The 14,232-nt window shown below is 40.6% G+C and overlaps 1 protein-coding gene across 1 annotated transcript; it reads right to left on the bottom strand.

The window, feature by feature from the left end:
* Window positions 1-455: 455 nt before the first annotated feature.
* LOC124402052 (dnaJ homolog subfamily C member 11) lies at window positions 456-12,874 on the bottom strand. The gene is made up of 16 exons (XM_046874683.1): window positions 12,686-12,874; window positions 11,315-11,444; window positions 8,300-8,373; window positions 8,117-8,218; window positions 7,632-7,760; window positions 7,440-7,562; window positions 7,207-7,280; window positions 6,157-6,346; window positions 5,983-6,068; window positions 5,772-5,888; window positions 4,598-4,753; window positions 4,418-4,487; window positions 3,927-3,984; window positions 2,835-2,977; window positions 2,629-2,758; window positions 456-2,535 (listed from the first exon to the last, which is right to left on the bottom strand). The coding sequence occupies exons 1-16, from the start codon at window positions 12,758-12,760 to the stop codon at window positions 2,510-2,512; spliced, it is 1,683 nt and encodes a 560-aa protein (XP_046730639.1). The 5' UTR covers window positions 12,761-12,874; the 3' UTR covers window positions 456-2,509.
* Between the last annotated feature and the right edge of the window lie 1,358 nt (window positions 12,875-14,232).

The following is a 14,232-nucleotide window of genomic DNA, read 5'->3' as shown; positions in this document are numbered from 1 at the left end:
AATTAAAGCACAAAAAAAAGCATTAATGAAACCATTATTGGGCTCAGATTAGTTTCACTCGTTACAAAGGGTTTTATCCAGAGCACCAAAACAGGACTATACACACATTCATACGGTTAAAAATAATAAATACAGAATTCACGTGATCACAATAGACATGGATCTAGGCTAGGGTTGAAAAGGAAATTGGGTTATACTAATTATAAGGGTTAATAAAAGATATATGAACTGTCTGATTTTGTGTACATACAAACGTCAATTATTAAGAATGTTTAGTGCGTGTCAGAACCCATACAGGATACAAACCCGTCTCCTGTGCCTCATTTGTGCTAAATAATCTATGATCTACATATTATACCATAGTGATAAATAAACCTGGATAATGATGACATGCAGGAAAGGGAGGAAGAAACAAACATAAAATGTTTCACACCAATGGACAAACCACTGAAAAATAAAATAAATAAAACATCCAATTGTGCAGTTTAATATATTTACTGCCCAAATCGGTTGTTTACATTTTATTACATTATACCGGGTATTCTGACACATATATGAATATGCGTCTTTAAGATGCCTTTGATTGACATTGACATGGAAAAAAACACAATATTTAACACTGGCATGTCTACAGACATTTTCCCCAGAATGCTCTTGCAGCCTGGTAGCAACCGTTTGACCGCCAGGTCACGACCGTGTGGTTTTGATAACGATGTATTCTTCATGTTCTATTATAGTATATGACTTTCTTTCTCTTAGGATAGCGTACTGTAAAGGGTTTTAGGCAGGTGTGGAAAGATAAAGGTGTGAAGTAAGAATGCTTTTAAGAACAAGTGTTAATTTATATTTCTCAAATAGCAAAATAAAAAGTAAACAGAAGAAAAATCCAAATCAGTATTTGGTGTGACCTCAGTTTGGCTTTTAATTCTTACTTTTTCACACTTTGATTATTTGTACAGTCAGGGATCTTTGTGGAATCAGACTTGGGTGTATGATTAACGAATTATACTCAAGCAGGTGCTATTGGTCAATGTCATGTTTCGTATGTTAAAAAACGTCAGTGCATTTGGTACCTGGGCCTTCAGGGAGGACGTACCCGAATTAATCAACCTCTTAATACCACCATGATCACGTCGTGATTATAGAAACCATCAATACTAAACAAAAACGCAGTGTAACAACTCATGGCATTACAGAGAGAGAGAGAGAGAGAGAGAGAGATTTCACATATTAAGGGTGAAAACCATTTTACTAAAGCAAGAAACCCAGTTAAGACTCCAAACCTCTACACTACAACCACAACTGTGCACCTACAACATCTGGAGCAGTTTAGAATCAATATTTGTCTAATAACAAAACAAAAACTTACACATTTTAATAAAATCCAACCTACCCACCAGAGATGCATAGTAATTATTCACAGCCAGTATTTACTGGTCTGGAAGTGGTGAACAAACCCTTTCCAGGGCTGAGACACGCTAGCTAGCTTCGGGGTTGGCCGACTTTCTCACAATGTCTAGCTTTTCTTCAAAATGTATTTTTAAGTGTGTCTGAGACCAAATCAATTTCTTTTCCTCCATAGGCATAGAAAAGTCTAACTCTGATGTATTAATGTGTGCAGAGCTACACAACTGTTTTGCCAGTCGAACTTGGCTGTAACTCTGACCAAACTGACCAAACAATCAGAAGACGGAAAAATGCTGACGCTATTCTCGGCCAGCGAGCTGCCCTGTGAGGCGAATCTGAAATCTGATTGGTTAAAGAAACAGATATTTCTTAAGGAGACTATCGTTAAAAAGGCCAGCAGTACTGACTATGAAGGCTCTGGGCAGATTCGATTGACATGGCAGCACAGAGACTGAAATCTGATTGGACAAAAAATTGAACATACACGTACTGAGAGCAGTGTAGCCGAGAGAAACGCTACGAAATGAAGAGATTAATTTAATACAATTTCATGGAACAAATATTAAAATTTAGGTTGTAAATGTAGGTCAGTGCTGCCATCATTGATTGATATACAGTATATATATATATTATTTTGCACCGTTTTAACATATTTGCATCTGAAATTGATGATTTGTTGTCTGTCTGAAGTAAAGAAATAAAAGTGAATTATTTGTACCATGTTGAAATACATTGCATCATAATTTTCACATCACTAATATATATGAAGAAAAATGTGGTCTTGTCCAGTGAAATGGTCTCTAGAGTACATGTTTAATGTTCTATCTACACACAAATGTACTTTTCTAGTAAAGAATTTCTGTACACACATTTCTAAACGAGTTCGCCAGTGTCTGAATCCCTCAAACATGACGAAACGCATCCTCCCTGATTTCTTACTCATGTTGCCTCAAAACTTATCTGGAAACTCGACCCTTTTCTAAACTTTCTTTATGGTGGATATGGTACGGGGACACAGGATAACGAAAAGTGGGTGGGGTTTAAGCACGGACAGCTCTTTGGATTTCCCTTCAGCTGATGTCCGTCATGGGTTGCATGTGTCCTACGTCTCGGCGTCTATCCTGTGTGCTTCGGAGTGAAGAGAAAAAAAAACGTCAGGATCGTAATTCAAATGTAAAGTCATAACCTCCAAGTGCCTTCCCTCCCCCTCCTTTCACTCACATTGTCTAGGTATCCGAAGAGCTTCGGTGTCTCCGGACAACACCTGGTGCATGACTCCTCTAAACTGATAGAGCAGTTTTAGGCTCTTCTCCTCCCCCACGCATGGGTCATAGAAGCCGGGCAATCCCGCCTGGGAGAAACGTGAAGATTAGCGTAGATATGGTGCAGTATGATCAAACCAACGTGTGGAGAAAGCTGGGTCTGACCTTCGATGCCTCAGTGAGGATGAGTTTGGAATCTTTGACCAGGCATTGCAGAGGCACCGTCACGTCGATGACCTTCGCTCGCTCCTGCTTCTGCCTGGTGTCCATCACAAACTTGCCGTACCAGGCGTTCAAGATGATGAGACCTGAGAGGAAATTTGCAGAGCGGGTCAAAATGACTACGAGTGACGGAAGTGAGACCATTTTTATTCCCCATAAACTTCCAGTGTACACAATATGAGCAAAAACAGTGCTCTCTTCAAGTATAAATATATGATGGAGATCTTAATTTAAGTCTTTTCCAGCCATATGTGGTTCCAGTTCAAACGGTCACCACAAAGTTGGAAGTTGGATGTCTTTGGAAGTGATGGACTTCCTTTCACTTGAACAACGGGAGCCAAACCTGTTCCAGCACAAAGCCAGCTCCATGAAGAGCTGCTTTACATTGTGTTGGAGTGGAAGATCTCCTGCAACAGAGCTCCAACCCTCCTGAACACCTCTGGGATGAATGTGAACACTGACTGCTAACGTACTTATACATCTTTTCAGCTAAGTTGTTTTTTCATGTTCGTTAATTTTTCCCTAAGATTTTTCTCACTGCAGTGTGTGTGTGTGTGTGTGTGTGTGTGTGTGTGTGAGTAAGAGTTCAATATGTGTATGTTTTTTTATATTCAGAGAAATGTAAAAGGAGGAGTTTTACTGTTACACGAGTCAGGTTTAAGCAGGGGATTAGTACCTATAACCTCGTACAGGACCGCTGTCTCTCAGTACAATTAGTCTGAACATTTATAAGACCAAAAGGAATTTTCTCAGAACAGGATGTGTCCACCACGCAATCGTTCAACACGTTCCCAGAATAACGATAAGGAATATAAAGAAGGGAAGGCAGCAGTCGGTCAGACCGAGTAGCAGGATGCAACTCTCGAATTCTTTGGGTTACAGATATGTATGCGCTGAAAGTATATAAAATAAAAACATAAAAGGGTCTGCATGGTCATTCCATCTCACTCCCAGGTGTTTTATGTCTGATCTAAATGAGATCTTATTATAATAATATCTAAATTGGGCATTCGGACGGACACTCGGACGCTTTACCCATTTTGGACTCCTCGGCTTCGACGATTCTTCGCACCGACTCTTGCATCAGTAGCACCTGCACACAGTCAAGACCATTCACTACATCAGCTCCTGAGGTTCCTAAATTACCATCTGTTTTTTTTTTAACAGCAAATGTATGCACTGTGTGGCCAAAATTGGGACTCCTGACTTTTCAGCTATAAGTGGCATTTGGATGCGGTAGCACGAAATTAGAAGACGCAAACCTGTTCCAGCATGACAAGTCCCCTGTGCACAAAGCCAGCTCCATAAAGATCTACTCTACATGGGTTGGAAGATCTCCTGCTATAGAGCTCTAACCCTAATGAACACCTTTTGGGATGAATGTGAACGATTACTGCCCCCCAGGCCTCCTCACCTACATCACTACCTGACTTTACTTGATAGCTGATTGAGCACAATCCAAAATCTAGTGGAACAGTTTCATAAACCATGGATTTTAAGCATGGTGAACATTTGTGAATACTCACGGCAGATTCAGCCTCTTGCCTCTTCTTGGCGATGTCTGTCGCCGAGTTCACTCGGTGCTTCTCCAGCTCCCTGAAAACAAACACACACACACACACACACACACACACACACACACACACACACAATGAGTGCATTATTCAATCAACCTATTGTGTTAGAGACAGGTGATGAAAACTCACTGTTCCTTTTGTGCGTGTACATAAGGAGTGATTATAAGCTTCTGGACCACTAAGTAGACAACCAGAGGGCCCACTGTGGCGTAAAACACAGCGCTGGGTAAGAGCTGATCCGTCAGGTGGATGGGGAACAGGTACGTCTGGCTGGCTCGGTTTAACCTGAAACGAAGGAGTGAGTGATGGTCTTGTAGGTGATTATTTCAGATAAAACGTACACAATCCAACTAGATAAACTAGATAAAGTGTATAATTACTGAGAAAATATTGCAGCTTGTGTAAATCAGGGGTAGCTTCCGGCAAATATCCGGAAACTTTCTATGGGAACTTTTGGAAATGCGAAATTTGGGGGAATTATTATATATAAACTGTATCATATACAAACATAAATATAAACATTTTGTTTTGTCATGAAAACTAATATGTAAATGTAATATGTAATAAAATGTATGTAATATATATGTAATTTACATGAAAACTCGCCAAGATGGACATTTTTTTTTTTTACAATAATTTGTGTGCAGGATTCGAGAAATGATGTGTGTTATATGTGATGGATGAATGCATGATGCATGTAGGGGGCGTGGCCTCAGTGGCCCTGCAGTAAGTGTGATTAATGAAAGTGCAGGAGAAAAATTCAAGTGAATTTGCATTAAATCTTGTTGTTTTAACCAAAATGATCCTGCAAGGTTTTTTTTTTTTTATGCAATTTAGTAAATTCAGTTTATTCCCGTTAAATCCCATGGAACGTTTCCAGTCTTGAAAATTCCTGGAATTTTGCAACCCTTTGTATAGGATCAATACAATTCAATGTATTTATTTTTATAATGCTTTTACCATTAGACTTTGTCCCAAAGCAGCTTTACAGAAGTAAATCGATTACAGGTTTTGCTTGTAGGTAGGTAAGTAAGAGGAGGAGTGCGTGTTCCAGTCTCTGCTGCTGTGCTAGGCTGACCTTGCTGTCGTGTATGTGATGCATAAAAAAAAAAAAGAGGAGACTCTGGAGAAAAGAAAATGCTCAGACACCCAGACATCACGGAGGCATTCAGCTGTGCAGACCTCGTCTTTGACCTCATAAATGTTACTAAAAGAGGAAAGACGCGTCCCGTGGAGCTCTTTCAGGACGGCACGAGGCCCTGCAGGAATTCAGAATGAACAGAGCGAAAACAGACGTCCAGACCTGATTTTCAGAGACACTCCTTGAGGTACCCCGATGCTGACTGTGGCAGAGAGAACGCTGTGTCTGCTGATCTTTCTCTCGGCACCGTATTCCACCACCGTCCCAAAAAACCCGGTTCTAAACCAGAGCGAGGCAGGATTAATGGCGCGTCTTCTAAAGTTAGACACGAAAGAAAGACACTGTGAAATGTTTAGCAGGTTTCAGGTCTTACTTGACAGAACCCTTGACTTTGGTTTGGTCTTCGTCTTGAAATTTGTACTGGTAGCTCATCATGAGGTAGGAATGAGGCATGCCGAGCTGAGGAGAGCAAAAGACGAGGATAAATCGGTTTAACGCCAACGATTAGCTCATTAATTTAGATATTTATACAGTATGCAGGCGTCACCTGGAGCGCCAGGGTGAGGTGGCTGGTCTTGGTGTCTCGGACGATGCTGGTTGTCATGGCTGATTCGCTGCCCCAGCGCCACTGCAGGTAGCCCATGGTGTTCCGGTCCAAATGACGTGCCATCATTGTGCTTGCGTTTGGCCTAACGCCACGAGAGGAGAACTGCATACCACACTGAGCAGTCACGAAGCTGAAAACGTATTAAAGAAAAGGAGCCTGTTCTTATATAGAAATAAACTTGAACTTATTGAGCTCTTTCATAATGTCCAGGATGATAAAGCGTTCAGATTTAGAAAGTAATGGATTTATTTTTCTTCTTTCTATGCAATGCCAACTTCTATAGCTATCTTCATGGCGAAAGGCAGGTTTAGTTATAGGAATATAAAACCAAATAAGACATTTAGGATTCTTTTTTTTTTCTTTCGAAAGATCGTAAATCAACGTAAAAACCTTTTTTAAAAGTATCGACAGAATAAAACAAGTTTCTCAAAGGGGTAGAAATATTACAGTCCTGCAAAATATCTTTAATGGACACTAGATTCTATCAGCATGGGCATTTTGGGGATTATTTTCCTGATAATAAAAAGTTTGTGTGTTAGTTTTGAGTGTTCTATCCGGCATCGTGTGTAAATAACTTGATCCCAGTGATCGTTAAAATGAAATAAAAAAAAAAAGAATTCCGACACAAGATTTATTTCCTGTAATTTGTTGTTTGAGCGCTGATCCCATTCCGACTGGCGTTTATTTCTGGTGTATGTGTTTAATGATGGTCTGTGAAAGGTATGGAGCATTTTACTGGTTCTTTAGGGAATGCTTTTTTTTGGCAGCACTGCCTGCTTGCTCATTTACCAGATTTCCTGAGTGTCCAGCAGACAGAAATAAAAAATGTATTTGATTTCAGAGATGATATTTTGATTAAAATCTTGTTGGGTGGCCGGTTTTTATAGATTCCAGTGCTTCAGGATTTCGAGTCCAAAAAGTCCCTTCATGAAGAAATCTCAATAAACTTCAGAGGCAACAATAGAGATAATGGATTATCTTAAGGCTGACCATCGTGCGCTGACATTCTGGAAGACTTTCATTCCGAAAAGCGGTCCCCGGTTGTCTCCGGCCCCAAACTCCACCTGGAAAAACGAACAAACAGACGAAAAGATCTGAGCACTCTGGATTTCTGTAGGGATTATTATTATTTAGCATTCATAGAAGGAGTCTCCTATTTCAACTCTTTAGATTTTTCTCTATAACGTACTGTTTTGTTTCGGGTGTATTGAGTGGTACTGTACCTCTCCCCAGCCACGTGTCGAGGTGACTCGTCTCAGACACAGGTTAATATTCCCTCCGCCGTGACCGTTGTGCGTAGTCAGAGAGCCTGACAGGACGGCCGTGTCGGTCGTGGTCAAGGGGGCCTGGAACGTACAGACGTGTCAGGTCGTACTCGAGATGCTCGTTATACGCCGGGGCATGTGTTTGCTTACTTCAACTGATTGCGATATGTGCATCCTGTTGATCTCAATTTGAGGGAATCCTCCTCCGGGCATTTCCTCCAAATCTTCTTCGTAGCGATCAAACAGGTCGGTAGCATCAATTCCTACGCTGATGGTTCCCTGAACGAATAGACAAAACACGCATTTTTTATTCTGTGCCTTTAATTTACACATTCTGGTGACGTGGACCTCGGGATCTTTAAAATGGTGATGCCGTCTGCATCACATGAGCTCACAGGTGTCCACAATGATCTTGTGATTGACAGGAGAGAACCTCATCTCTCTCTTTCAGAAACACACACGATTTTGCTCTCTAGGCTTCCAGTCATCTCCTGGATTGAAACTAGGGTTATCCTAACCATGAGGTGAACACGTATTCGTTTGCTTCACCTTGGAGCAAGTTTGCATCACCTTGAGCAAAAGGAAAATTGTAAATCTGTTTTGCACTTATAAAGAACACTTTGGAGCTTCACTACCTTAGGGTTGGTTCTCTGCTGTAGCCTCCTCTCATCTCTCTCCCTCTGCAGCTGCTCGTACTCCTCCCTGATATCTGCAGGGGTCTTCTTCCTCTCCACCACCTTAAAGAAAATTAAAACTCAACCAGTTACACCCCATGCATCTGAATGTGAAATGGTATTCCTGTGCTTTTCCTGTCTTACCTCCCATCCTTCCACTTCCAGGCCTTTCTTCCCAAAAATGTCATACACGGCTCGAGTCTGCGGGTCGCTAAGAACTAAGCAGAGTACAGATACATAGTGTTGCCAGGTTGGTTAATGTTTCTGCATCTGATGTATGCAGGATTTTTGGACCAGGTAAACCTGATCCTTCATGGAAAAGCCATAGACGTTACTAATTCTAAACATTCATAAAACCCTGAATCCATCAGGTAGACCACTGGGCAAGTAAAAGCTCCACTGTCGAGTCCCATTGTTTGGTTGCTCAGGGCATAAACGTGATATTCAGGGTTTGATGAACCCTGGGGAAGTTTTTTAGGCAAAATCTGCTCCGAAAACCACAAAATCCTGAAGTGTTTATTTTGACAGCAAGTTTTGATGTAGTCTCAGTCATAGTCTTTTGACTAAAATGTAGTTTGGTTTAAGCAACATTTTAATCATCTTAATAGGTTTTAGTTTTCGTCTAGTTTTAATCAACTATGTAAGATTTTAGTCGACTAAATAGACAGTGAATTTATTCGACTAAAGTTTTGCATTAAAGATTTCTCTAAACTCTTTATATACCCCTGGAGAAAACATTTATTAACCTGGTAATAGGAACGATTTTAAGGTTTAAACATGCAAACTGATCAGATTTAACTGTTGTGACATAACACACCTGTATTTTCTGTACCTTTCTGTAAAGGTTGTTTGAAGGTGGCAATAAAAGAGTGTCACTTTTTTGCCAGCCACAAGTCTGTTCCTCAACAGTAATGGCTTGTTGTAAAAGCTCTTCCTTGTACTTCCTGATCTGCTGCTAGTTGTGGAGGACCTCTGTCTAGGCCTTCTGTGGAATTTTGAATTGTTGGCTGTTTGGGTGAGGATTGTGCTGTTTCTTGTTCCTCTTCTGCATCAGACTGTTTGTCACATTGTGTGTGAAGATGATTTGTTTTACCACATAATTTCAGCAATTTCTGAATATCATCATCAGCCACATCTACAAGGGTTTCACAGAGAGCAGGGTTGAGTGAGAACCTTTCACTGGTTGGATCCAAGAGCCGAGCAAAAACGCCGGTTCATGGTTTCTTTCATTTTATGCGCAAGAATGGCAAAGTCTCGGTAGCTTGGGTTTCGTTCAAAGTCATCAGGGTGGCTGAGCAGATCAACGAGGGCAGGGACCACCAGGGACATGGACATGGTGTCACTTTGGAGGGTTTTAGTATATTTTGCACAAGGCAGCAGTAGTTCATGCTAGTTCGGGTGCAAGCTGTCCCATCTCATGTTGTGTGTAATTTGGCAGACGGATTGTTTCACTTTGAGAAGTCTTGCGATCGTGCTAAATGTGCTTGACCAGAGTGTGGGGCAGTCATTTACAAGAATTAAGCCACACTGCTCCAATATCCTTTGTGTTGCAACAGAAGAAGGTATCATTAGAGTAGACGGTCCCAACACCATTCGCATATTCATGTGATCAATCACAGTTATGTAAATAAAAAAAGGCATTAAAAAAATGGCTCATCCATTTCAAACTCAGAGTCGCTTTCTGTCATCGTGGAGTCTTCGTTTGAGCTGGTTTCTTCTTCTGCTGTTGTGTATTTGTATGCTGCCACTATATTGATCCCATTGTCTGTCATTACTGTAAGGACCTTCTCCTCTGGTATGGCCCACTCTTGCATACATTTGTCCACATATGCCTTAATTGACTGTGCAATGAGCTACTTGGCTGGCTAAAGGCGCTAACTGGTGCTATTCGTTACGTCTGCGATTTCATCACGGACAACAATTTAGAACCATTTGCAAACTTAAAATTCTGCGTAAAACTGGGCAAATCTGCCACGGAGACATTTGACACGAAGTCGTCCCAGATGTTTCGAGCCGGCTTCAAGAGCGGAAGAACATCGCGGACGTCGAGAGTCCAGGAAGATCTTTAAACGAGCTCAACCCCCGAAATCGTTCAGCAACTCGCGCATGATGATCATCAGAGAAAAATCCACATGATCCCATTTCCACACCCACCCTACTCGACCTTGATTCGGCTTATGCGGACTTCGACCTCTACGTGAAGATTCAGCACAAAGGTAGTTGTTTTGACACCGTTGCAGACATCCAGAAGGTGCCGGAGCACTGTATTGCTGTGCAAGGGAAGGATTTTGAAGGTAATAGATAAATAAAGTACTTTCTTGTAAACAGAGCGATTCTCGAGACTTTCTAAAACCACCTCGTATTCAATACAGACTCATATCTGCCGTACTCTAACATACCCGTCATTACGCAACAAATAATGGTTCATTTATATTGAAGCAATAGTGAGGACTCAATTAAATAAGAACGTGGTGATACATACCTGGGGGATTAACAGCAGTGTAAAAGGAAAGTTCCCGCAAGTAGCCGGATTGGTTGGTGAGTAAAAAAAAGGTCATTTTAAACCTTTCAAACATTTCTAATGTAATAAAGAACAACAAGCCAGTAAAGTGAAATACCTTTAAAAAAAAAAGACTCTGGTAGTAAAGGTTTTGTGTTTGTGGGCTTGAGAAGATAAAAAGGAAAAAGGTTTGCAAGTCGTGGGCCAACACACAGGTTTGAGACATGAAGACTTTCTCCTTAGTTAATTCATTCACATTTACAGCTGGAAACAAATTCCTTGTGTGTGTCAACACACTTAGCCAATAAACCTGATTCTGATTCTGATATTTATCTTATATATGGTATCTTATTATTATTATTTTTTTTTTAATCACGTAGTTAAGGCTTGTATGAAATAAGGAGACTATAGGACAGCATGAAGCATGGTTTTACCAAACAAAACTTCAAAAGTCAAAGGTGTGTAGGTCCACTAGTGACCATTAACTGTTTCCCCTAGTGGCCAGATTAATCATTTCTGTCTCTCTATATTATTGTACATGTTATTGTGCATGTATGTAGAACTATTTTTTAATAGTAGTCATGGATTGTGTAACTGGATTATAAAGATTTAATCCAGTTGTATTTATGGATGTTTCTTGGACCACAGGGCTGATTTACCTTCGTATGCCCGGTGAACAACGTTGAACAGCTGCTCTGCCTGCCTCTTGAGTTCAGGGTCTCTGTGCTTATCGGGGTGGTACAGCATGCACAACCGCCTGTATGAGTACTTCAGCTCTTCCTGTGTAGCCTTGGAATTAGGTTGAAAGTTGGACAACCAAAGAAACTTTGTTATTGAGTGTCTAATAATATGTGATCATTGTATAGTAATTGGTTTGGTTTAATCAATTCACTTTATAGACAAAGGTTTATGGACATTGACAATAAGATTGGCACATGCTTTTTTTCTGAACTTCCCATTCCATGTTTAGTGCCCACATACTTTATAATAAGCTTCCACTCTCCTGGGAAGATGTTCCACTAGTTTTTAGAGTGGGTTTTGTATCGATTTAACCAGTTAGTAAAGTGAGGTACTGATTGTAGGTGAGGTGAGGAGGCTTGGGGTGCAGTGAGCATTCACATTTATCTCAAAGGTGTTCAAAGGGGTTTCTGAACTCTATAGAAGGAGATCTTCCACTCCAACCCATATGTTCATGGAGCTGGCTTTGTGCACAGATGCATTGTCATGCAAGAACAGGTTAAAATGCTCTTGATGCTTCCAAAGATTTCCAAACAAACGCCCTATACAATTGTGTGCCTCCAACTTTGTGGTAATAGTAGGCATTGGACTCTGGATAGGAAGGTCACATGTTCAAATCCCTGCACCACCAAGCTGCTACTGCTTGACCCTTAAATTCCAAATGCTCAGTTGTAAAAAAAAGGGTGTCTGCCAATTGTCACAAAGTTTATAGAAGCAAAACATATTGCTTGAAAGGTCAGGTGTCCCAATACTTTTGTTCAAACAGTGTATGCAGAGGTCTTGAAGATGTACAACTTTCTGATATGTTCTTATGGAGATGTAAAAGCTTCCTACCCCATTTGTTCATTTCCAAAATTCCTATTTGACATCTTGATGTCCTTCTTCATCAACAAAAAACAAAACAAAGCTGCTCCTCATAGGGAAGTTCAATTAAATGGCTTGTCGAATTGGTATACAATCTGAATCCTTAATTAGAAATATTTAAGTAACTAATTACCTAATTCATTGTGTGGGTACATCAATATTATAAACGCGTATGCAGCATGGTCCTGTTTCTGTGATTTAATCTTGAAAAATTAATCATTCAGATTCTGGATACAGAAATAAAATCATGTCCTCTGACAAGATGTGATGCACTGGGGGCAAACAAACAAACACACACACACACACACACACACACACACACACACACACACACACACACACACACACACACAGGACAAGTGTCATCATGTCCCGACACCAAGCTCAGAGCCTCTGCATGAATATCACTCCCACAAAGCTGCTCTTACCTCTCTCCTCACATTCAACAGGGAATAATAATCATCGTTGCCCAGGTCTGTTTCATCTTCCATGGTAGACGCCATGTTTCCGCAGCAGGAAGTCCCGCCCACTCACCGGACACCGGGTCTGGCGCCGCCGCGCGCTTCGGAGCTCCGGATGCAACCGGGATCCTCAAAATCCTCCAAAATCCTCATCATGGTGAACACGGTGGAGTCCAAGAACACTGTATTTTATCCCGAACCACATTCTGGTTCTGCTTGAAGTCTCAAAGGAAATGTTTTTAACCCTTACGTAATTCTTCTCCCCCAAGCCATTTAGAAATCATTTCTTTTAAAAAATGAAAATAAAAAATGCAGTATCTTATAAAAGTGTAAGGCAGATGTGAAAAATCTTTTAAAATGACAATGGTTTTAAAAGAAATCTTAAAAAAGACTTAAACACCTTTTTATCGATTAACAAAATCGAAAAGTAAAAGAACAGAAGAGAAATCCAAATTAAATCAATAGACGGTATATTTGACATTCTGCTTCCTGCAAAATTTTTTTTAAGGAACTCAGCAGGTAGTTTGCTCCAGACATCTTGGAGAACTAACCACATATCTTTTGTCAGGCTCCCTAAAATCCTTGTCTCTTCATGTAATCATAGACAGAGTCAGTGATGTTGAGATCAGGGCTCTGTGGGGGCCAAAACTATTACTTACATTTTCCTGATGGTACTACATAATGGATATCTGGCTGTGTTTCTCCGCATTAATGGTACCATTAATCCTGACAAATCTCCAACGGTATTTGCAGAAATGCAGCCCCAAACTTGAAGAAAACTTCCACCATGCTTCACTCTTTGGTGAACAGCTCACCTCCTTCCTCTTCTGGTAATTTAGTCTCTATTTTGTTAAATAATAAAAATAATTTATCACGTATTTTTAAAAGTATTCTTTTATTTTTACATCATTTTTCCCCACACTTGTCTAAAACCTTTGCACAATGCGGTACATGTAGTCATACATCATGCAATTATCATATTTATTTATATTTTTTGTTTTTCTTGCACTTGAAAGAAAATTACAAAACATTCACACGTCATAACATTTGGGGGAGTTGTTCAAAATGTATCTAGTGACGTCAGTGTCTTCAATCAGTTAGGAGGATTGTTTTTCGTTTAGACTTGGCAACCCGGCGGCGCAGCGTGATTGGGCGAGGCGAGAAGGCTCGCGCGTTGGAGCTGTCCGTTCAGCACCACGCGCTCTCTTCAGCACTTTCGCACGGGGAACAGCGCGCCGCACGGGCGCGAGCGTGAAAAAAATAAAAAACACGGGTACGAGCATACAAACTCGTCTTGTGCATGTAAATAGTGAGAAAAGCAGATTTAATGATTGTGCGTGGAAGGTAAAGTGTCAAAAATATATATATTGGCTCCACTTGTCGATCTAGTTTGTGATGATGAGGATTATGATGAAGATGATGATGATGATGATGCTGATGATGATGATGATGATAATGATGATGATGCTTATTAATCATAACATACACTCAATCGCACCAATTACAGAGCTGCA

The sequence above is a fragment of the Silurus meridionalis genome, chromosome 19, assembly GCF_014805685.1.
Source record: "Silurus meridionalis isolate SWU-2019-XX chromosome 19, ASM1480568v1, whole genome shotgun sequence".
Taxonomy (NCBI): Eukaryota; Metazoa; Chordata; class Actinopteri; order Siluriformes; family Siluridae; genus Silurus; species Silurus meridionalis.
Note: the sequence above shows the minus strand (reverse complement) of the source record. Positions and strands in the feature narration are given on the sequence as shown.

Excerpts from the sequence above, each read along its gene's own strand:
- LOC124402052 (XM_046874683.1), bottom strand. The coding sequence starts at position 12,760 with ATGGCGTCTACCATGGAAGATGAAACAGACCTGGGCAACGATGATTAT. Across the intron at positions 7,563-7,631 it reads ACATATCGCAATCAGTTGAA|GCCCCCTTGACCACGACCGA; the intron begins GTAAGCAAACAC and ends TGTACGTTCCAG. Across the intron at positions 2,536-2,628 it reads TCTTCGGATACCTAGACAAT|CACACAGGATAGACGCCGAG; the intron begins GTGAGTGAAAGG and ends TTCACTCCGAAG.